Below are 22,113 nucleotides of genomic sequence, written 5' to 3'. Positions count from 1 at the left end.
AGGCTGGTCTCAAACTCCTGACCTCAGGTGATGGACCCACCTTGGCCTCCCAAAGTGCTGGGATTACAGGCATGAGCCACCATGCCCTGCTATTTTTCTACCTTCAGCCTCAGTCCCATAGCTGGACTAAGAGCTTAGAACCCATACTCTCACTGCTCCTGGGCCTAAGGTTTGGTTATAACCTAGATTCTTATGCCTGCCACCTGGGCTCAGGAACAGTAAACACACCCTGGGCAGAGTATAAGTGAACATGGAGGATAAGGCGTAAACTGGGCTCATGGTTCCCATACCTCCCGCCCTGCCCAGCTCCATGGACAGATTTGCATAGAACCCTGCTTTTCACCTCTCACTCATCTGGCATTTGCTGGGCATCTATTATGGGTCTAAGAATATATACAGCCGGGCGCGGTGGCTCAAGCCTGTAATCCCAGCACTTTGGGAGGCCGAGACGGGCAGATCACGAGGTCAGGAGATCGAGACCATCCTGGCTAACCCGGTGAAACCCCGTCTCTACTAAAAAATACAAAAAAACTAGCCGGTCGAGGTGGCGGGCGCCTGTAGTCCCAGCTACTCGGGAGGCTGAGGTAGGAGAATGGCGTGAACCCGGGAGGCGGAGCTTGCAGTGAGCTGAGATCCGGCCACAGCACTCCAGCCTGGGCGACAGAGCGAGACTCCGTCTCAAAAAAAAAAAAAAAAAAAAAGAATATATACACAAGTCACCCTAGAGAACAGGGAAAGGAGAACACGATCCCTGCCCTCAATCTCTGTGAAGAAACCAGAGGGCCACGAGAATAACACAGAGGGGACACAAATGCCTGCTGATGGAGGGAAAATGCAGATAAGTGCTAAGTGGGTACAGAGGAAGGGGGCTAGCTCCCTAGGAAGCCAAGTCTTAGACTGGTTCCCACACAACAGAACATCATGGCACGGATTGGTAAAAGGCAGAAAGGATACGAACAGAAAAGACAGGGGAATCCCATTCTGGAGCAGTTTATCCAAATAAGTTATGGTTTCTCCAAAGGAAGGAAAAGGCTTTTAAATTCTTTCAACAAAATCACTGATAAAGCAAGCATGCTGCAAAGGAAACACCATTGCCACACAGTTCACATTCAAGAGTTCTCCTTAGGAGAATATATGGTATGGAGGATGAGTATGAAATATAGATGCGGATGTACTTTGATGTAACCTCAGGCAGGAATAAATACAACACATAGGCAGGCACGCATACAAACAGATCATAAACCATAAGCCTGTGCCTTCCTTCTTCAAAAGCTGCAAAATTTCTGATTATTCTTATTTCTTATTCTTTCTCTTCTCTTCCATTTTACCTCTCCAGCCCAGCAGCTCCTGGGAACACCATCAAATTTTAATGGGCTCTCTTCTCTGCAGCACCCATAGCTTGAATATAGACAACTGCATATGGTGCCCCTCATGACCCCTGCCACTGGCCAGCAGAAGGGATGGGAGGAAGGTAGTCAGGTAAAGGTACCAGCTACAATAAAGTTACCAGACATTTTCACATATGCCATTCCATTTAGTCTCTTCAATGGTTCTGTAAGCTAGTATTGCTATCTCATTTTAAATTAAGACTCAAGAATATTAAACAGCTAGTGCTGCAGTCACACCACCAATAAGGACCACTACCAGGATTCGACCAATTTGGGTCTAGGTGGGCTTTCCCCCACAACACACCATTTTTCACTGGAATCAACTGAGTTTCACAGTCAAACTGTCAGCTACACATAAGTATTAAAAATCTACTATATACTCAGCATCAAATTTAGTGTTGTATATATATGGATGTTTACAAGCCTGCAAAAAAGTTATGTTAGTTCATTTTCACACTGCTGATAAAGACATACCTGAAACTGGGAACAAAAAGAGATTTAATTAGACTTATAGTTCCACATGGCTGAGGAGGCCTCAGAATCATGGCGGGAGGTGAAAGGCACTTCTTACTTGGCGGCAGCAAGAGAAAAATGAGGAAGAAGCAAAAGTGGAAACCCCTGAAAAACCCATCAGATCTTGTGAGATTTATTCACTATAACAAGAATAGCACAGCAAAGCCTAGCCCTCATGATTCAATTACCTCCCCCTGGGTCCATCCCACAACATGTGGGAATTGTGGGAGATACAATTCAAGCTGAGATTTGGGTGGGGACACAGCCAAACCATATCACTCCACCCTGACCCCTCCAAATCTCATATCCTCACGTTTCAAAACTAACGATGCCTTCCCAACAGTCCCTCAAAGTCTTAGTTCATTTCAGCATTAACCCAAAAGTCCACAGTCCAAAGTCTTATCTGAGGCAAGGCAAGATGAGCCTGTAAAATCTTCCACCTATGAGCCTGTAAAATCAAAAGCAAGCTAGTTACTTCCCAGATACAATGGAGGTACAGGTATTGGGGGAATACAGCCATCTCACATGGAAAAAATTGGCCAAAACAAAAGGATTGCAGGGCCCATGCAAATTCGATATCCAGTGGGGCAGTCAAATTTTAAAGTCCAAAAATGATCTCCTTTGACTCCAGGTCTCCCATCCAGGTCACACCAATGCAAAAGGTAGGTTCCCATGGTCTTGGGCAGCTCCACCCATGTGGCTTTGTGAGGAACAGTCTCCCTCCTGGCTGCTTTCATACGCTGGCATTGAGTGTCTGTGGCTTTTCCAGGTGCACAGTGCAAGCTGCCAGTGGATCTACCATTCTGGGGTCTGGAGGACGGTGGCCCTCTTCTCACAGTTCCACTAGGCAGTGCCCCAGTAGGAACTCCATGTGAGGACTCCAACCCCACATTTCCCTTCCACACTGCCCTAGCAGAGGTTCTCCATGAGGGCCCTGCCCCTGCAGCAAACTTCTGTCTGGGCATCCAGGCATTTCTATACATCTTCTGAAATCTAGGTGGAGGTTCCCAAACCTCAGTTCTTGACTTCTGTGTACCCTCAGACTCAATACCATGTGGAAGCTGCCAAGGCTTAGGGCTTCCACCCTCTGAAGACACAGCCTAAGCTGTATATTGGCCCCTTTCAGCCATGGCTGGAGCAGCTGGGACACAGGGCATCAAGTCCCTAGACTGCACACAGCACAGGGACCCTGGGCCCAGCCCACAACACCACTTTTTCCTCCTGGGCCTCCGGGCCTGTGATGGGACGGGCTGCCCTGAAGGTCTCTGACATGACCTGGAGACATTTTCCCCATGGTCTTGGGCATTAACATTAGGCTCCTTGCTACTTATGCAAATTTCTGCAGCCAGCATGAATTTCTCCTGAAAAAATGGGTTTTTCTTCTCTACTGCATTGTCAGGCTACAAATTTTCTGAACTTTTATGCTCTTTTCCTTTTAAAATAGAATGCTTTTAACAGCACCCAAGTCACCTTTTGAATGCTTTGCTGTTAAGAAATTTCTTCCACCAAATACCCTAAATCTTCTCTCCCACGTTCAAAGTTCCACAAATCTCTAGGGCAGGGGCAATATGCCACCAGTCTGTTTGCTAAAACATAACAAGAGCCACTTCTGCTCCAGTTCCCAACAAGTTCCTCATCTCCATCTGCAACCACCTCATCCTGGACCTTATTGTCCATATCACTATCAGCATTTTTGTCAAAGCCATTCAACAGGTCTCTAGGAGATTCCAAAGTTTCTCACATTTGTCTGTCTTCTTCTGAGTCCTCCAAACTGTTCCAACCTCTGCCTGTTACCCAGTTCCAAAGTCACTTCCACATTTTCAGGTATCTTTTCAGCAAACCCCTTTCCTGGTACCAATTTACTGCATTAGTTCGTTTTCATGCTGCTGATAAAAACATACCTGAAACTGGAAACAACAAGAGGTTTAATTAGACTTATAATTCCACTTGGCTGGGGAGGCCTCAGAATCATGGCTGGAGGCAAAAGTCACTTCTTACATGGCAGCAGGAACAGAAAAATGAGGAAGAAGCAAAAGTGGAAACCCCCAATAAACCCATCAGATCTCATAAGACTTATTCACTATCACGAGAATAGCATGGGAAAGAGCAGCCCCCATTATTCAATTACCTCCCCCTGGGTCCCTCCCACAACACGTGGGAATTGTGGGAGATAAAATTCAAGTTGAGATTTGGGTAGGGACACAACCAAACCGTATCAGAAGTGGAAAGATGGGGAGTAAAATGAAACAGATAAAAAATAGTCTCCACCACAAGAGTTTGATAATCCAGTAGATAATTATTAAAAAACTGATTTATAAGATATACTGATCAATACAGAAAGAAGTACAGAAGAAAAATGAAGAAACAGTAATAAAGTCTAATAAATAGCAAATAAAAGAATGGAATAAAAACAAAAACAAACTATTTATTACAACAAATATTAATGTGTTATATTCTCTCAAAAGAGGAAGACTCAGATAAGTAATTGGAAAGCAACACAAACAACACAGAACTATCATGAGATTTTGATTATATAAGTAGGAAGTCATGGGAAGGAAGTAAGGAACTAGAAAGGAAATAAAGTGGATCTATTTACTGAAGCCACATTTAGAACCAGAACTGGACAAAAAAGAATAGAGAGAGAAAAAGAAGACCATATATATCAGCCAAGCATTTTGTTCACAGCCAGCTGATACTGTGCCTTAAAGATATAGCCCTACTTTAATATTATCAAGTGAGTGTAGCTCTTCAATTATACTTTAAAACTTGTTATCAAGATAAATTAAGCTATAAATACAGATCAAAGATGAAGTGATTCCAGGACTCTAAAGCCCACTGTAATAGACTGAATGTCTGTATATCCCCAAAATCCACATGTTGAAACCTAATCCCCAATGTGATATTTGGAGGTTCCGCCTTTAGAAGGTATTAGATCATGAGGACTCTGCTCTTATATGGGATTAGTGTCCTTATAAAAGAGACACCAGAGAGCTCCCTCACCCCTTCTACCATGTGCGGACACAGACAGCTGTTCAGGAGCCAGGAAAGGGGCCTTTTCCAGGCACTGAATCTGCTTTGATCACGGACTTCCCAGTCTCCAGACTGTTGAGAAGTAAATGTCTGTTGTTTATAAGCCACCTGGTCTATGATACTTTTGATACAGCTGCCCAAATGGACTGAGAAATTAACTCAAGATTTAGTATGTTCTAGAAGCTAGCACAATGCAGTACAAGTAGCAACAGATTGAAAATACAAGGAAAACAATTTCATCCCAGCTAGGGTAAGTTTTTGGGGGGAGATAGAGTAACCCAGAGAATGTATTTGTTCATTATATGCTTCCCCTTCCTCATCAATAAACTAGAAAATAGTAATAGGTACTACTGTTGAAAATCTACTATGTACAGAGCACTGTTTCAAATGCTCAACATATATCATACCCCCAGTTTAGCCTCATAAAATACTCAGAAATACCCTGAATCCTTCATTTCCCAATAAGGAAATTGAGGCTGAGAGGTTAAATAACTTGCTCAGTGTCACAAAGCCAGAAGCAGACTACAAATACAGAACTATGTCATGCCGGAGCCTTTGTTCCTTGCATCTTGCCAGGCTGTCCTGTATTGTAACTCTAGTCTATTGTTAATAGGCTAAATGGACAATATTTCTAAAATGATTTCAAGATCAAAATAATATAGAAAAACCAATATCTATTGTTCTCTTAATCCCCTTCAATAGAAGCCATTTTTCCAATAACTAAAACCAAGTAGTGAATTTTATATTTCCCTGGATGGATTTTGACATCCAGACCAGCAGATATATCCTTTCACTTTTGTTAATTAAGATGCATCGGGAGTAAAAAACAAAAAATTCAGACCATGCAGCCACTAGATACTCAAATTAGGAAGGCAGTGTAGCATCATGGTCAGAAACCTAAGCTCTCGAGTCAGCTTCCTCATTGGAATCCTGACCCCACCAACTATTAGCAGCATGATATGGGGAAATTACTGAACCACCTAAGCCCTGGTTTCCTCATCTAGCAGTGATTATAATAGTGCCTACTTCACAGGGATGTTGCCAAGAATTTTTTTAAACGCTTTGAAATGTTTAATGCAGTGCTTAGCACTGAACACCAGCTATTAATTAGGTCCACAGTCCTGAATAACTAGGTAATCTCAGCTCTTCTTTCCATTCTTACCCTCTCTGCCTCCTGACCTAGAATCCCTGCAACAAAGGTCAATTTCTGAATTAAGGAGCCCTTTTCCAGAATTGTACATTGGAAATATCAAGGAGGCTGAAAAATTTGGACAACTGCTTTCTGAAACTCCTTTCCTTAGCGCTATGAACCTAAGACCAAACTGGCCTTTTTCCAAGGAAAAGGATAGCTCCCCTAGATCCAATCATGCCACATAGAAGGCATGTCATAAACTGCAACAAGGAGCAACACAATTAACATCCTCAAGGACCACTCCAATCTATGGCCACAATAATAAATCCTTCTCCAAAGACTCATGACAACCATTTATTTACTACTGACTCTATTTGTTGTAGCGGTACACAGTTCATAACTAAACTTCTGACTTCTCAACCTTCTTTGGGCAAGCTGAAGATAGAAAAGAAATTAGTAAATGAAAGGCTGGTTCTCCCTCTGAAACTGGCTCCTGATCCTCTGTTTTACTAGACTACAGAGTTTAGAATTTGACAAATGTTAACCAGTAGTGATATCCAGGTCAACATGGACATTTTATAAATAGTCTCAGCTGGCTGACTACCTCTAGGTTTTGCTATCTTGAAGAGGACAAAAATAAGCATCACACAAAAAAATAAAAAAATATGAAATACATTAATTGTTTCTCATTCTTATCTTCAAAGCTTGATCAAGAGAGGTGGCAAAATCAGTTCAATGGCTACTTGCACCAGCGTCTAGTGTGTCAACAGCTGCTGCATTAGGGCAAAGTAAAACCACATTCCCATTGATCTTCCATCTCTTCCCTGTTCTCTACTGCTGTCCCTCCTACTGCTCACCGCTAGGCCTTATACATGGGAACCATTCAATGAAAGGAGGATAGATGGACAGATAGAAAGTTGATTATACAGAGTAGAGCACATTTATTCCCAGTTTTTTCTTCTGATCAAATAATGTCAAGCTCAAATGAAAATCATCTACCCATATATACTATCTACACATCAGACTTAAAGTTCCTTGGGGCCAGGTATCTTATTATTTATCTTCATTGCCTCAATACTTAGCAAAATGTTTTGTACACACATAGCAAATATTTCTTGACTCAGTGGATGTTAATAATAATTAGAAGAAAACATTTATTATATATCTCCTATGCATCTGACAATTTATATTCACATAGACAACTAAGAGATCATTACTGTCCTCCAAAATTGATGCTGTCCTTACACAGGGTAAGGTTGTTGCTAGAAGGCAGCTGCCCAATGAGGTATTGTCTCCCAGTCTCACCTGCAACTAGGCTGAGCCACATGGCAGCTCCTTGTCAATGGGATGTGACTAGACATAATGTGTATCAGTTCTATACCAATACATTTAAGGAGTATGCCTTATTCTTTCTCTTTCTACTTCTCTTGAAGGGACATAAACCATGAGATCATAGAGGACAGTAGAGCTACCAGATAGAAGGAGCCTGGGTCTCTACATCACCAAGTGGAGGGAAGCCAGGAGCACTGTTCAGAACAGCCTGTTCAAGGAGCAAGAGAGAAACTTACTATGTTAACCCATTTAAATTTGGGGGGTTATTTGTTAGAGCATTCAGCCCCGCTCAATCTAATACATACATCTTGCAAGAGAGGTATTTTAGATTTTAAAAATGAGACTCGTAGAGCCTGGACCAGCCAACCCGGAACAAGGTCTATACTGGGCATACTGTTCCCAGCTGCCTTAGGACCACACATACACATACATTCTACTCCAATTAGATTGCTCTTTTTTAAAAAAGGAAAGATACCATTTATTTACAATTATTTCACTTTATCCACAATTTCCCATACAAACATAAAATAGAAAAAAATAAAACCACCACTTGGGAACGCAAGTGTCTTCTTTCATAGCCTGGTTGAGGGAGAAGCATAAGCCCTCTCACTTTATGAAAAGGAAAACAGGAATAATGCCTGAGAAACAGCTCTGCATGAGCAACCTAACTCATACCAGTGGGGGGGGGGGGGCCTCAATGGCAAAGAGACTTAGGGTGTCACCTACTGGCGACAGCATGGCTTCCCAAAAGGATTACAGCTGCTTGCTCCCAACTCCCCAACCTCCACTACCAAATACCAAAAATCAAACATGGGCCACATATCTCATGAGCTCCAATTAGACTGTTCTGTTCACGAGTGAAGCATTGTATCTAACTTCTACTTCTCCTTTCCCCGCCACCTCTACACAAAACTGAAGACCAGCTTGACTAAAATCAGGCGTTAGCCACAGCCAAAAGCCTGATTCCACGTTCCAACTAGAGACAAGAGTATGGGGCATACATTGCAGTTCTAAGCCTCATCTCCTTCTTTCATATCAATGGGTTAGTTACACTGAACTAGCAATTCTCATTCTTTCAAGTGTGAGGCTCTCTTTTTAATGTCAAAAATTCAAGACCAACCCCATCCCTTGGAGGAGTTATTTCAATTACTACAGCCCCTTAACAACATGGTTAAATAATTGTTATTACCCAGAGTCATTCCTTTTTCTATGTAGATGGAGACACTGAGACTTAACAGAACCTGGGTCACTTGCCCACAACTACAGAACTAGTAAACAGCAGAGCAAAGATATGAATTCAGGTTTGCTTGTCTATGAAGCCCAAATTGTTAACCACTATGCTATATTTAATAAATTTAAAAAGAAAACAATACTATTTATTCAACAATACTTTTAGATGTATTTATATTTTATAAATCACAACAGCATCCACACACTACAAAATATACTATATCACATATTTGTGGGAAACTTCATTCAGGAAGCAGCCAGTGCTTGTAGGTGATTTCTTGTTGCTTAGTGTTCAGACCAGTCACAGCTGGGGGGAGTGGAAATCATTGGAAGTTCCTCCTCCTTTATTTGCAGTACGAGCAAACTTTGACCTGATCAGATTCCCAGTAGGGAGATCCCACCCTAAACCTGAATTTGTTTATTGGAGAAGAAGGACTGGAGGTCAGAGTCTAATAGACAAAGTTCTAACAAGGTCTTGGTCAGAATGAGTCTCTCACAACACCACAACCACAACACCACGGACCTACCACCCTCTGTGGCATCTACCCCAAACTCCCCAAGTCTTGTATTTCAGAACAAAATGTAAAATGAAAACAGGGAAGGATTAGGGAAACTAAGAAAAGGGTAACAGAAGAGCCGGGAGGAAGAAGCTACCACGTTAAAGAGCTGGCTGCACTCATCTGAAGAAGGGATGTGGGATGGAAGCGGGCAGGGGAAAAGACCGGGGTAAGCATTTACTCCCTTCCCATCTCTATCACCAGAGATGTCCATATGTGAAGAATCCATCTCGGTGACCTGTCTCCAGAAGAGAATACAACACTTACTTGGAAAGGGAACTGGGATTCTCTATTTCCCTTTTCCAAATGAGTGGGTAGAACATAACTCACAGAACACTTTGAGCTCCCCACTAGAAGAATGTAAGGGCCTCTAAATCACAAAATGTTATATTTACAGTGGTTATTAACCAGAGTTCAGTTAGGATCCAGATTCAGCATCATGATGTGTCATGGGCTTTGGAAACAGGGAAAAGAGAAACATCCCATAAACAAGCATGTGGGTTGGCTTGATCCTTTTGACTATTGTTCTATCAGAAAAATTAAAATCATAATAATCATATAGCAATGTTCTCAGCAAAGAATTTTTAAAATAATTTCTCTGCTGAATATAAAAAATAAAAGCCCACACACGCATCAATTCTTACCCATTATTTGAATCAGTAGGAGATGCTCAGAGTATAATCTCAGAGGGCCAGGGACTATGTCTGTACTCTGCGCAGGTTAGCAAATCTTTAACATGTGCCGGGCTAGATTATAAGGTCTGTAGACTGGGTTTTGGTACAGCTCCAATAGGTTAAACAAAATTATAGTTGAGGGCTGATGTTGGAAGGAGGAGGCAAGAGGGAAGAAAGGGACTCTGAGGACTTTAATCCTATGTCCCTAATTTCTGAGGAGACATGGAGTCATTCGGGCAACTTGTTCTATCTTCTTCTCTGCAAACATCATGCCTCTCCTACAAATCTGTTCACTTTCCTGTTTCAAACCATTCCATGGCCTCCCACTGAACATGCCTGGACATGCCAATGAGGCCCTGAATGATGTGGTCCCTGCCTGCTTTCCAACCCCTCTTAGATTACAATCACTGTGGGCCCCTCCAGCCTACTTTTTTGTTTCTCAGACCTGCCATGGCCTCCCCCATCTTTAGCCCTGCACAGCTGCCCTACCCTCTGCCTGGAACTCTCCTCCTCCTGTCCCCTTCCCTCTTCTCATCTCATCTTAGCTAAGTGCAACTCAGCCTTCAGGTCTCAAATTAGGTTAGGGTCCCAGTGAAAAGTTCTCTTAGCACCCTAACTCTTCTCCTATGCAGCACATTATACATTATTAAATTAAAGTAAATATCTGTCTTCTCTGCTGGACAGCAAGCTATGAGTAAAGGCTGTATCTCCATCCAGTGCAGCGTCCCTAGCAGTCAGCAGAATGTTTGAACACAGGATGTGCTCAACTAATACTGGCTGCCTCTATACTTCCTTCCCTTCTGTCTTCTCCTGACTCTGTCCGTTTTCCCCCACACCATAGTTCAGAGCTTCATATATGGGTATTAGGGATGCTTAGCCCTGAGTGGGCTTCTTTCTGGTTGTCTCTCCCTCACCCAGAGTTTTGACTAAGATTCAACAGCAAAGATAACCCAAACCAGGTCAGTTTCAGTTCCATTTCAGATTGAACTCTCCCATGGCTAGTCATGCCGACCTGGACTATGTAAGGACTCTCTAAGGCCAGCTGGGCCCCAGAGGGCTGGTGGGGAGGAGGTGAGAAGCAGGGACCCCCATCTGTAAATTGTAAATTGTAAACGATTTACAGTGATATAAGTTGGTTCCGATGCATCTGACATATGAAGCAGTCACACTTATCACTCTGCCTCCTAGTTACTGTCCCGGTGTTGGAGGCCAGGGAGAAAAACCATGGCCCTGAGCCCCCTTCCTAAATGTTCTGTCACTAAGGCCCAGGCAACTGACAGAAGAGTGGCAGCCAAGGAGGAAGGAAATGAAAGACAAGAGGGAAGAAGTCAGACCTCAGGCTTCTTTCCAGCCCCTCTTCTATGCAAGGGCTTTGCCTAGACATTCCTCCTGGAGGAGAGAGGGCATTGTCAGCCTTCCTAGGTCACATCCAGATGTGGGCGGACAGGAGCTGACCCTTCTGGCCTGTGTATGTGTTGTGAGAAGTGGGGAGGATAGAAGACAAAGAAAGAAAAGACCAAAAAAATGGAATTCTAGAAAACGTAACATTTTCCTTGTTAGTAAAGTTTAAAATAAACGCCTTTGTTTCAACTTTTTCTCTTGGAACTTCTTTGTTGTTCTTATGGGTAATGACTGTAAAAGGATTTGACTAATTTTGATAAAATTAGATATACTGCTGAAAGGAAATAAGATATATCCTATGTGCAATATGTAGTAAACTTCTCTCCTGAGACAAAATTATAACTAATGGAAAATTTTAAATTTGCCATAGTTTTAAAATTTGCAATAGGTTTCAGTGAAATTTGTTTCTGTGGTTGCAAGTTTTATAGAGATAAATGACCATTCTTAATGAGGTCTACAGAACCACAGTATTTTGAGTACTTTCAATTTTTATATGCTGGTTTTTTTCAAGGCACTCAGGGTGCTTTATGTGTATTTTAACATTTATCTTTATAATATCACTGTCCTGGAGGGAAGGTATTATTGTTCACTGATTTGGTATTTTGCTTTACTGTTTTGCAAAACACTTTGGCGGTGGAGGCTGTGCTCTACACTAGATATAGCAAGGGCTTTAGAATTGTTGATAATAGAATTAAAGTGCCAATCTCTCCCCTTTGTAACTGTTTGACCTTGAGCAAGTGACTTCGCCTCTTTGAGTTTTGGTTTCCTCATCTGTAAAATGGAGATAATATCAGTATTGCCTTATGTTTCTATATTTAAAATAATATGTGCAAGTGCCAATACAGTATACGAAGCCTTCTACATTTAAAATAAGACATGAGCTCCCGGTTAAACGGGAGCTGTCATTATCAACATCATCACTATCCTATTTGCTTGTCATGAAACCTGGTGGAGGTAGCCACAGCAGGTTTTACCTTCACTTCATAAACGAAGTTTCATAAAGGAAAGCCAAGCTGAGATGGGTTACATTATCACCAGTATGACAGAAAGACTGTATGTCAGGATCAGGACCAGAACCCAGAGCCCCCAAGTCATTCGGTCCATGAGATTAAACTCTGTTTCCATGTAAGTTGCACATATATATTCCAGCCAAATAATAGAAACTCTTATTTTTTAATACCTCCAGGTTCATGTCCTAAATACAACCAAAAAGCAGCAGATTCTCATCACCAGGGGTAGCAAGGCATAGCTGCAACAGAGTGCTAGATTTGGAATTACAAAGGATCCAAGTCCCAGCTCACCACACCCCATCTAAAAGACCCTGAACAAGCTACTTAGCAACATGCACCTTAGTCTTCTCTTCTGTGAAAAAAACCATAAGGAAGGGAAAGTTAGGCAAATTTATTATTCTCCTAGATCGAAAATTCAGTGACTGAGCTTTAGTAACCTTAGCCTTACCTTGTCTTCATATGTTCTCTTTCAAACCAGCACACCCTCGTTTTCCTCTCAACATCGGCACTGCCCCCTTGCCCCTTCCCTTTGGTAACCACTCTGCACTCACTATATCTGCTATTTCCTGACTTCGGCGACACATACATTAAATAGTGCTGTTGCATTTTCACATTTCACACCAACACAGTTATACTTAACTGTGGACTATATTTACAACATAGACACAAGTGCACAAATCTCTACCCAAAGGAGGAGACATACTTCAACCACAGAACAGAAATGTAAACAGTTCCTTTAATTCTCAATTCTTGTAAATCTATGGAATTCCCATTTATGCCATATCCACCTCTGCTTTGAAGACATACCTGGGAATTTTCACCCCACCTCCCTCTTCCACATACACTTATGCAAAGCACAAAAATGCACACGTTTAACTGCCTTCAAATAAGAGCTCCAGGTCCAGGAGAGTGGTCTGACTTAGAAAGCACCTTGCCATTTCTTTCCCTGTATCACCCTGAGTGAATGCAATGCCAGGAGACAAAAAAAAGTCCCAAACCAAATCACCCAGGGATTTTGAAGCTTTCTTCACTCTCTCTGGCTTTTCCTCCTCTTTGGTGATATCAAAGCCAATTCAGGCCCCACTCAGTTCTGTCCATACGGAGCTTCTGTCAATGGGTGGGAGTGGCAAGAAGAAGCCTTTCAGGAAAGAGAAACCATCCCAACACCAGTGTCTTACATCTGGAACACAGTGGATATTCAATATGTATCTGTTGAGTGAACCAATGGTGTATCTCAATCTAGAAAAAAAGATGGAGTGCACACATGAGAAAAAATTCCCTCCCACCCAAGGCACAATCCCATCTCAGCTGCCCATCAACTACTAACTGGCACTCTCACTCAGAGTCTCCCTGAAGGAACTGGGTTTATCAGCAGCACAGAGCTAAGAAGAGATCTTTAAGCTTCACATTTTGCCTTTTGCCCACCTCTCCCCGAAATCAAAATCCTATATTCCAACCTTATATTTTCCATCATTCGCCCATCTGGGGGGAAATGCAATTGGAACAGAAATAATGTTCTGATAAAAGGAGATACTGCAAGTGGCAGTTGTACTCCCCAGTGTGGAACGAGAAATACACAAAAAGTCAGAGGAGGAGGTGGAGGTCTGTCAGAGGAGCAGCCAGTAACGATGCTGAGAGGAAGAATTAAAAAGCAGTAAGGCTTACAGGCTTGTAGACCTCCCCAACATCAGCATTAATAATGCTGATGCCAAGTTTAGTGCCTAGCATTAAGGCACTAAGTAAATATCTGGTCATCTACCAGCTCAGCTGAGAATCTCTGAGTCCCTTCCCTCACTCCACTCAGCCTCTGTTTCCCCATCTCCTAAATAACAAGTTCTCACGTGTCCTCCCTCTACCCATTCTGCCCTTGCTCCCCATCTGCCTCTTTCACTTGCCCAGAACGGTAAGGACAAGTAAAAGACAGGTCTGTGAGATCCCGCCAGGCTCACTGGCCTGACGATGCTATATAAATACCCAGTGATATCATACTATTACCACAGGGATTTAAATTGGGCTGGGGGCCCAAGGACTGCTTTCACAACTCTTCCCCCACATTCTCAGCCCCAGAGAGACAGTGCTCCCAGAGGAAAACTCTGCTTTCCTCGATCTTCAGCTGCTCAGGAAACTCTTGTATTAGGGCAGCCTCCTTACAGAAAACCCTCTAAAAATACCTATCAATATATATTTAGCTCCAGATAGCGTCCTCCTACCAACAGGCTTCAGGCTAAATCATTCTGCATGTGCCACTGGTGAGAAGCTGGATGAGGACGGCAGCTCCCAGCTTTCCTGCAGCACTCCCTGGCTCTCCTCTCTCCTGCTCCCTTTTCCTCTGCCTCCCCTCTTTCTGCTTGGCTCTGCACATCCTCCCAAACTGCAGCTAAGGATGTAGAGATGCCTCCAGACTCTTCTCCATGGCTTTCCTCAGAGTTGATTCCAGGGTAACAAAGAAAAACCAGTCGAGCCACATCCAGAGCAGACTCAGAGAAAACAGTGCACCCCCTGCTCAAAGCCTTCTGTGGCTCCTCACTGCCCTCTGGTTAAAGTACAGACTCCTCAGAATGGCCTAGACTGGCCCCTGCTGACCTCTGCAGGTCTCTCCCCATGCCACCCGTCAGGCTTCCAGAAGTGTCCTGTGGTCTGTCTGGGTGCCTCTCTCCACAAGACACCCCCACAGGGCATTTGTGCATAGCATTCTTTCTACCAGAAAGGCTCTTCTCCTTCCCCGCCCAGCTGAGTCCCATATGTCCATCCTTTACACTTGTTTAAATGTGACTTCTTTCAAGAAACTTTCCCCAGTGCCCCAGGGCTAGGCTGGACACCCTTTCAGGTTCTCATGTTGTGTGGCCCCCGCCCCCACCACCGTGGAAGACACTAGGCCCCATTCCACCCACACTGAACACAGTACCCAGCACACGGTGGGTATTCAGCAATAGCTCTTGAGGGGCCTCCTGGGCCCCGGGGTGATGATCTTGGCAGAGGAAGGAGGAAGAGCCAGGCACAGACACACCTGCCCCTCCCCAGAGTCTACACCATGTCCTCCACTGTAAAGGGAAGAGCCAACGCAGGTCACCTCCCACACAAGGCTGGCAAAACTCAGGAAATAGCATATTTTGAGCTGATTTGGGGGTTTTTGTAGGAAAATAGACAATATTACCAACACTCAAGACTAGCTCTGTAATATCACCAATACTTAAACATACAACGGAAAATAAAGACTTCCTAGATGGAAAGGGATAATACGCTTTTCTCCATTTGGCCTGAACCCAAAGAGGCTCAAAGGAAATAGGGAAAGGAGACCAAATTGCTCCAGTAGCACAGGAACAGCTGGTGCCATCGCTGAGCCTGAGGCAGTGACATCACTTGGCCTAGGGAAGGTGCCCAGGTGCTAAAGGCAAACAGGCCTAGGTTCAAATTCTGACTTTACCTTATACCAACCATTTGGATTTGGACATGTTACTTAAATTGTCTGTGCCTTGGCATCTTCATCTGTAAAATGGGACTGGGTAATAGTCAAGCCTAATGATTTTCATCTCCTGGTACCATTTTTAGGATTAGAAATCGTGTGTGTGTGTGTGTGTGTGTGTGTGTGTGTGTGTGTGTGTGCCTAGTCTTTGGCATATGGTTCAATAAATGGCCATTTTTATTATATGGTAAATGCCAGGTGATGTGATACCCCCACTTTCTCCTTATCCACCCCTCCAACCCCCTTCCCATCCACAGCCACTTCAATGAGGTTACGTCTTCAATATGCAGCACTGACTCTGCCCTCATCACCCAGGAAGCAATTCTCAGGAGGTAACACTGACAACCTGGTAAATAACCACAGATGACTGGAATCCCAATATTGCTTAATGGCCTAGAAATTGAGCTCCCAGCTTTCATGTTCCTAACAGAGTGACCAGAATATGAGCAGCCTGGAAGAGGTAGGTAGAGATGAGAGAGACATAGACACTGCCTGGCTCAGCCAGGCCAAGGGGGAAGGCTGAGAACAGACAACCCCTCTCTACCCCAGCCCCAGCCTTCCCCCAGCACCCATTTTTGTATCCTATAGATAAGAAAATCTGGGGACAGGCCAGTAATTCAATTCAATCAGCATTTACTGAATATCAACTATATGCCAGGCACTGGGCATATAGAGATGAGCGGGCATCTAAGGCTCAGTGCTCGCCTTCATTTCCCTGTTGTTGCCCATGGTTTAGGAGTGCCCTTGACTCTCATCCTCCCTTCTCATCTGCCCATCTATTCCAGGTACTATATTTTTATAACTTACTCTTAAGACAAATGTGTAGTAGTGACTTCAACTAATTTGGAATTCTCCAGGTGGCCTGACAAGTGTTTAGAAATTGCCTGAGTTGTTTGCAATGTAAGATAAGAATGTGTTAAAAGAATGGCAAATTCCACTGTCTTTTAGCAGGTGGGAAAATACAATAACGTCCATGTTTCTCGGTCCCAGCATTTCCTTCTGCCTTCAACAACCCACTACTAGTTACACTGAATTAATGAATGGGTGAGTGAATGAGTGAACAAACAAGCCAATTAATGAAGAAATCAGCTGGAACTCTGATCCACTCTCTACATATCAAACCATGCTATGCTGACAGTTAAAGTGGCATGCCTTCTTTACCACAGACAGAAGTATCAGGATGGACACCTGGGGCCCCTGTCCCCTTCAACTCACATGTGAAGCCCCACTTTTGAGAGTGAATATTTGCCTGATTATGCCCCTCCCTGGGCTCATCCCACACTGCCTCACGGGGACCAAAGGAACCTGCAACCACAGAGCCTTAGAACCATGGGGCCCTTGGGGTTGTGAAGTAACTGACAGAATGGGGAAAAGTGAGTCAAAGAAGGAACCTGGAGCCAGGAGATGTGGGCTCAAGTACTGGATCTAGTGCCTACTAGCAATTCATGTGCCCTTTCTGATCCTCAGTTTCTTCATCTGTAAAATGAGGCTAACAAGGTCTTTACTACGGCATTATGAGGACAAGATGAAGCAATGTACACAAATGCACTTTCTGAACCATGCACACCCTCAACTTATAGGCCAAAGAATACGAAAGTTTAGGAGGTCACAGGTCACAGGCAGAATGTGGTTTCCCAGGCCCTCCAACTAGTCATCTCTTAGCAAAGGTCAGTAAGAGTAGGTCTTACACTGAGCCAGTTGACTGACACCTCAGCACCCACTTCCCTCCTGTCAGCACTGAGAGCTGAGAAGTTGTGCAGCCTCAGCCCTGAGGCACTGTGTCATACTCCAGCACCTGTCATTCCTCCTGTGCACAGGGGAAAATAGGAGGTGACACCTGGAGATGAGGTGGGAAGGAAGAGCTGTCAGCAGGAACTGCTGTGGGTGCAGGTGTCAGGAAGACAAAGGAGGATACCGGGTGGCCTGGAAAGGAGGCTGCACAGGGCAGGGGTCAAAACACCAGCCCCGGATCAAAGGGCACCATTCTGACTCCTGCATCTGCCATTAAGAGGCAGGAGAGATCTTAGGCGAATAACTTACCCTCTTCGAGTACCAGATGACTCATCTCTAAAGTCCGCTTTGCCTGCCTCCCTGGTTGGTATCACATGTCATTGAATCTACAACTCCAACAATTGTATGATGCCCCATAATTTTATGTAGCACTAAGAAAGAAAAACATGCTGTCAATTAAACTATATCATGCCATTATTGTAAGACACAGGCTGATTTCAGCAATGTTCCAGCATGAAAAACGTGCATCTTAGAGCCACACAGTGTGGTAGATGAAAGCACCATGTGAGTGTAAGACTAAATATGATCATCCATTCCTGTGGGATAGAACCGCAACCCTCAGCCCCTCAGCGGGGATCTCAAGAGGACCAAGCTCTTTGCCTGGAGCACATTCACCCGTGAATTGAGGAGAGAGCAAGGGAATGGTCCATGCTGGGAAGAGGGCTAAGCAGCGGGTCTGGAGGAGGAACAGGAGCAAAGTCCTGTGAGTTCAGGTGGAAATCAGGGGCCTGCAAAGGCAATCCACAAAGCCAGGGACACCTGAAGATCCACTAAGAAGGGAAGATGTGAGGGATGGGAAAAACAGCACAGAGAGGACAACTGACTCAGCCAAGCTCAGCACCTGCACCGACTCTTGAACACCCCGTGGACATGCAGGCAAGGACCCAGGGGCCCTTCTTGGTTGCGCTGACAAAAGAACCCTACGGGTCCCTATGAATCTGCTGCTTCAACAATCATGTTGCAACCCTTATTTGCAGAGAGATTAACATCTACTGTGAGTCTTCTCTCATGCAGTCAAACAGTCCAGTTTCTCCACCTCCTCTCAGCCATCATAGTTCCCAGACCCCACACCAGAACAGCTGTATTCTTCTCCAGAAGTACTTCTTCAACCTTGTAAAATGCCTCGTAAAATGTGACATCCAAAAGACATACATTGGAGCATCTTTAATAATTATTTATCACAGCAAAAAACAGAAAGAATCCAAGTGTCAAGTAATTGCAAAAATAAGAAGCAAGATGTGTACATCTACTTAACAAACTGCTGATCAATCATTACAGATTTTTACCAAAATATGCAATAACATGTAATATGCTCATACTATATTGGGAAAAAGCAGCAAAATAACAAGCACTTAAAAGACAACTTGCTTGGCATTGAAGGCCTGGAAAGAAATACCCCAAAATAATCCAGAATTTTTCTGAATCAGTGAATTTTTTTTTCTTCTTTTAATTTTTCTGTATTTTCCATATTTCTTTAATGAACATATAATCATTTAAATAAAAATAAATGGACTAGACAAGAAATTTCAAATGGATTCTGCCACATATAGAGCTGAGCAGGACCAAGAATTCACATAAACTTATTATATATACATTACAATACTTTTCTTCTTTTTTTTTATTCTTCTGTAGTGACTTGTACACTTTTCTTCTAGATAGAATCATAACATTTCTAAATGATTCAGATTCTCATATAGGCCTCTTCTAATACAGCACATATTATTTATTTTAGGGACATTTAAAACATTACCCAATATACTTCTGTAATACTATGTAGAAACTATATCTTCACATACTAACTCATATTTAAAATGTAGTAGAATTTTCTTTTAGAAAAATAACCTCCAGAAAATTATTTTGTAAGGCAACAGATATTTTTAAACATGAATAGTCATCCCTGTCTATTTATCCATTTCCCATATTGAGGGGCTGGCTGCTTACATGCTTACGTGCTGCCATTTACATATTCCAGTCCATTACATCTTCAGTGTTTTCTCTTTCATGTAATCCCAATGGCATAAAGGTTAAAAAATAAGAGTATTTTGTCTATTCCACAAGATAAAAAACAGATGCAACAATTCCCAAGCCCCTACCCTTCCTTCTAAGACTTTACCTACCTTCGCCATTCCTCTGACTCCTCCCTGGAAAACAATTCCTCTTTTCTCCTCTCTCCTTTTGGTCAGTCACATAGTAGCTAATATTTCCCCTTCCCTGTCATTCTAAGTTACTCTCTTCTTTTCTTCATGGGTTTGAACTCTGTCTGCCAAGCAGTTGGGTAAGGGAATTTCCAGACCACATCACTCGCTGCCACATCCACACAGGACCACTCCCCAGTGCCCAGCCCTGCAGGCAGCGAGAGCCACCTGACACAAAGACCAACAGGAAGCCACAAATGCCCAGGAAGGCCTGCCCATCACACCATTCCCAAGGCCAACACATTTGCTGCCAAAGGCACTCGGTCAACCCAACGTCCTCATACTATATTCATTTCCAAAAGAAAGATTTATCAAATATTTAACTAAATGTACCACCATCATATATGCTGCGGTGACACTGGGTCAACCCCAATGTTCTATGGCTATATTAATTTCCACAGAATGATTTATCCAACATTTTAATATGATTCGATTTTATACTATTAATAAACCTGCAAATCACGAAAAATTCTGTTATCAGAACACAAGTCTCAATCATCAGTTCAGAAAATATGGCTGGGGTCTTCTCCAACACCCCAAAGAAGCTGCATTTGACTGCATCTTTTGGCCCGTCTCGGAGGTGCCTCTCAGGCGGGGATAAGCTGCTTGCTTTGGTGAAAAGGCTTATTGGGAAAAGTCACCCTCCCCAGAGAAGTGGGTGTTTAGCCACTGAGCCAAGCACAGAATGGAAAACCAGAAGTGGCAGCTTTCAGACCCGGCTGAGAGTCCCACGGCCTCTGCTTAACATCACAAGCATCTCCACACAGTACTCACCCTGCTCTTGAGGTGGCTGACCTATAGTCCAACACCCTGGGGAATCTTAGCCTTGAGGTTTTTCTTCTGCCCCTACTCTACAGATTGCTGTCTTTTCACCCCAGGTTCCCTGCCCCCAGCCACTTCATGACACCAACCCCCTTCACACACACACACACACACACAGACAGAAAGTGGACTTACCCACTGAGGACCACGATGAAGTCCATGACATTCCAGCCATTGCGGAGGTATGAGCCCTTATGGAAGATGAACCCCAGGGCCACAATTTTGATCCCAGCTTCAAAGCAAAAGATTCCAATGAAATAAGGTTCTGTCTTTTCCTGTGGGGATGAGGAGCAGAAGCACCAGTGAGAAGAGGACTGTGCTTTATGAGACACAGGTAAAGGCACAGCCTGGCCCTTCCTGGATGTCTGTGCTGGGTCTGCCCATGTATAGGTGGGAAGCAAGGGTGCTAAGGGACCCTTGCAGGCTGTCTGTGACTCAGGAGTGCACGGGGTAAGGGGGAACCAGCTGTAGAAATGGACGATGTAAGGGTCACACCTAGGGAATAGACTTCCTTCCCAGGAAGGTCCCTGATGGTCCTGGCTTTGCCCTGAAGGAGTTTGCTGTTCTTCACATAAGTTAGAAGCTTGAAGGTCGTCATCTCATGTACACACGTGGATTTTAGGCAATTTGTCTGTTCTTTTTAGGGGGAATACGTTAGATGTGTGACTCATTTCTTTAAGGAGAATAAGGACGTAAGCATTGGGAAGTTCATAACCACAAATACACACAAGCACTGAGCATCCTTCATCCTCTCCCCTCTACTCCCCACCTCTTCCTCTCATGTCAGAAGCCCCTTAGGAAAAAGGAGGGAAGAAAATGGGCCTGTGCCTGCCCTTTCTTCTTCCCTGGCTGCCACGTAGCACAGACATGGTGTCTGTAATCTCTTATTTCCTGTGTGAATCCCCATGGGGTCTGTGATTAACTTGTCCCCCAGCAAAGAGCAAACCCCTCCCAGAACTCACAGGCAGGAAGGGAATGGGAGAGTGACAAAGCAGAGGAGAAGAAACCAAGAAAGACAAAAGGGGGAAAGGTGAGAAGGAGGGGAAGCACATACCAGTCTTCGGGACATGGGGGTCTTGTCATCCTCAGGAAGATGCTGCTCCAGGGCCAGGACGATGCAGTTGGCAATGATGGTGGCCAGGATCATGTACTCAAATGGCGTGGGAAAGCGGAGTTAAGGAACAAATTCACCAGAGCAGGACACAGCCTCCAAGATGGCCATAACACACAAGCTCTATCAATCCGCATTGTGTCTGTGCAGTTTGCGTGATTTTTATTTGTAAACAGGCAGGCAGGACAGAGGGTGGTCCTTAGCATGTGAAACCGAAAACATTTTTGCCTGGTCTCTGAACACAAAGCATCTTCTCCATAAAAAGAACGTATGTAGCCAATACATAATATAGTTGGGCATATGACAGACACTCCAGCTACTGAGTGAATTCAATAACAAATCCAATAACCAAGGCTGAAAATGGAAGGGGGAAGAAAGAAGGAAGTCACATAATTAATGCCATAGCAGACCCCCTGTTCTCCCCAGTCCTCAAACCACTGGACTGGGTAAAAACGCTTGTGCAC

At 43.7% G+C, this 22,113-nt stretch overlaps 1 protein-coding gene across 3 annotated transcripts in view; it reads right to left on the bottom strand.

The window, feature by feature from the left end:
• CACNA1E (calcium voltage-gated channel subunit alpha1 E) overlaps positions 1–22,113 on the bottom strand; it is a 335,424-nt gene that overhangs the window by 286,297 nt on the left and 27,014 nt on the right. For all 3 annotated transcript variants that reach the window (XM_023203509.2, XM_023203510.2, XM_023203511.2), the window contains exons 2-3: positions 21,593–21,698; positions 20,674–20,813 (exon numbers count right to left, since the gene is read on the bottom strand). In XM_023203509.2, coding sequence (XP_023059277.2) covers positions 20,674–20,813; positions 21,593–21,698 — 246 coding nt within the window. The remainder of the gene's footprint in view (positions 1–20,673; positions 20,814–21,592; positions 21,699–22,113) is intronic.

Source organism: Piliocolobus tephrosceles, chromosome 1 (assembly GCF_002776525.5).
Source record: "Piliocolobus tephrosceles isolate RC106 chromosome 1, ASM277652v3, whole genome shotgun sequence".
Lineage (NCBI taxonomy): Eukaryota > Metazoa > Chordata > Mammalia > Primates > Cercopithecidae > Piliocolobus > Piliocolobus tephrosceles.
This window is presented reverse-complemented; position numbering and strand designations above follow the sequence as displayed.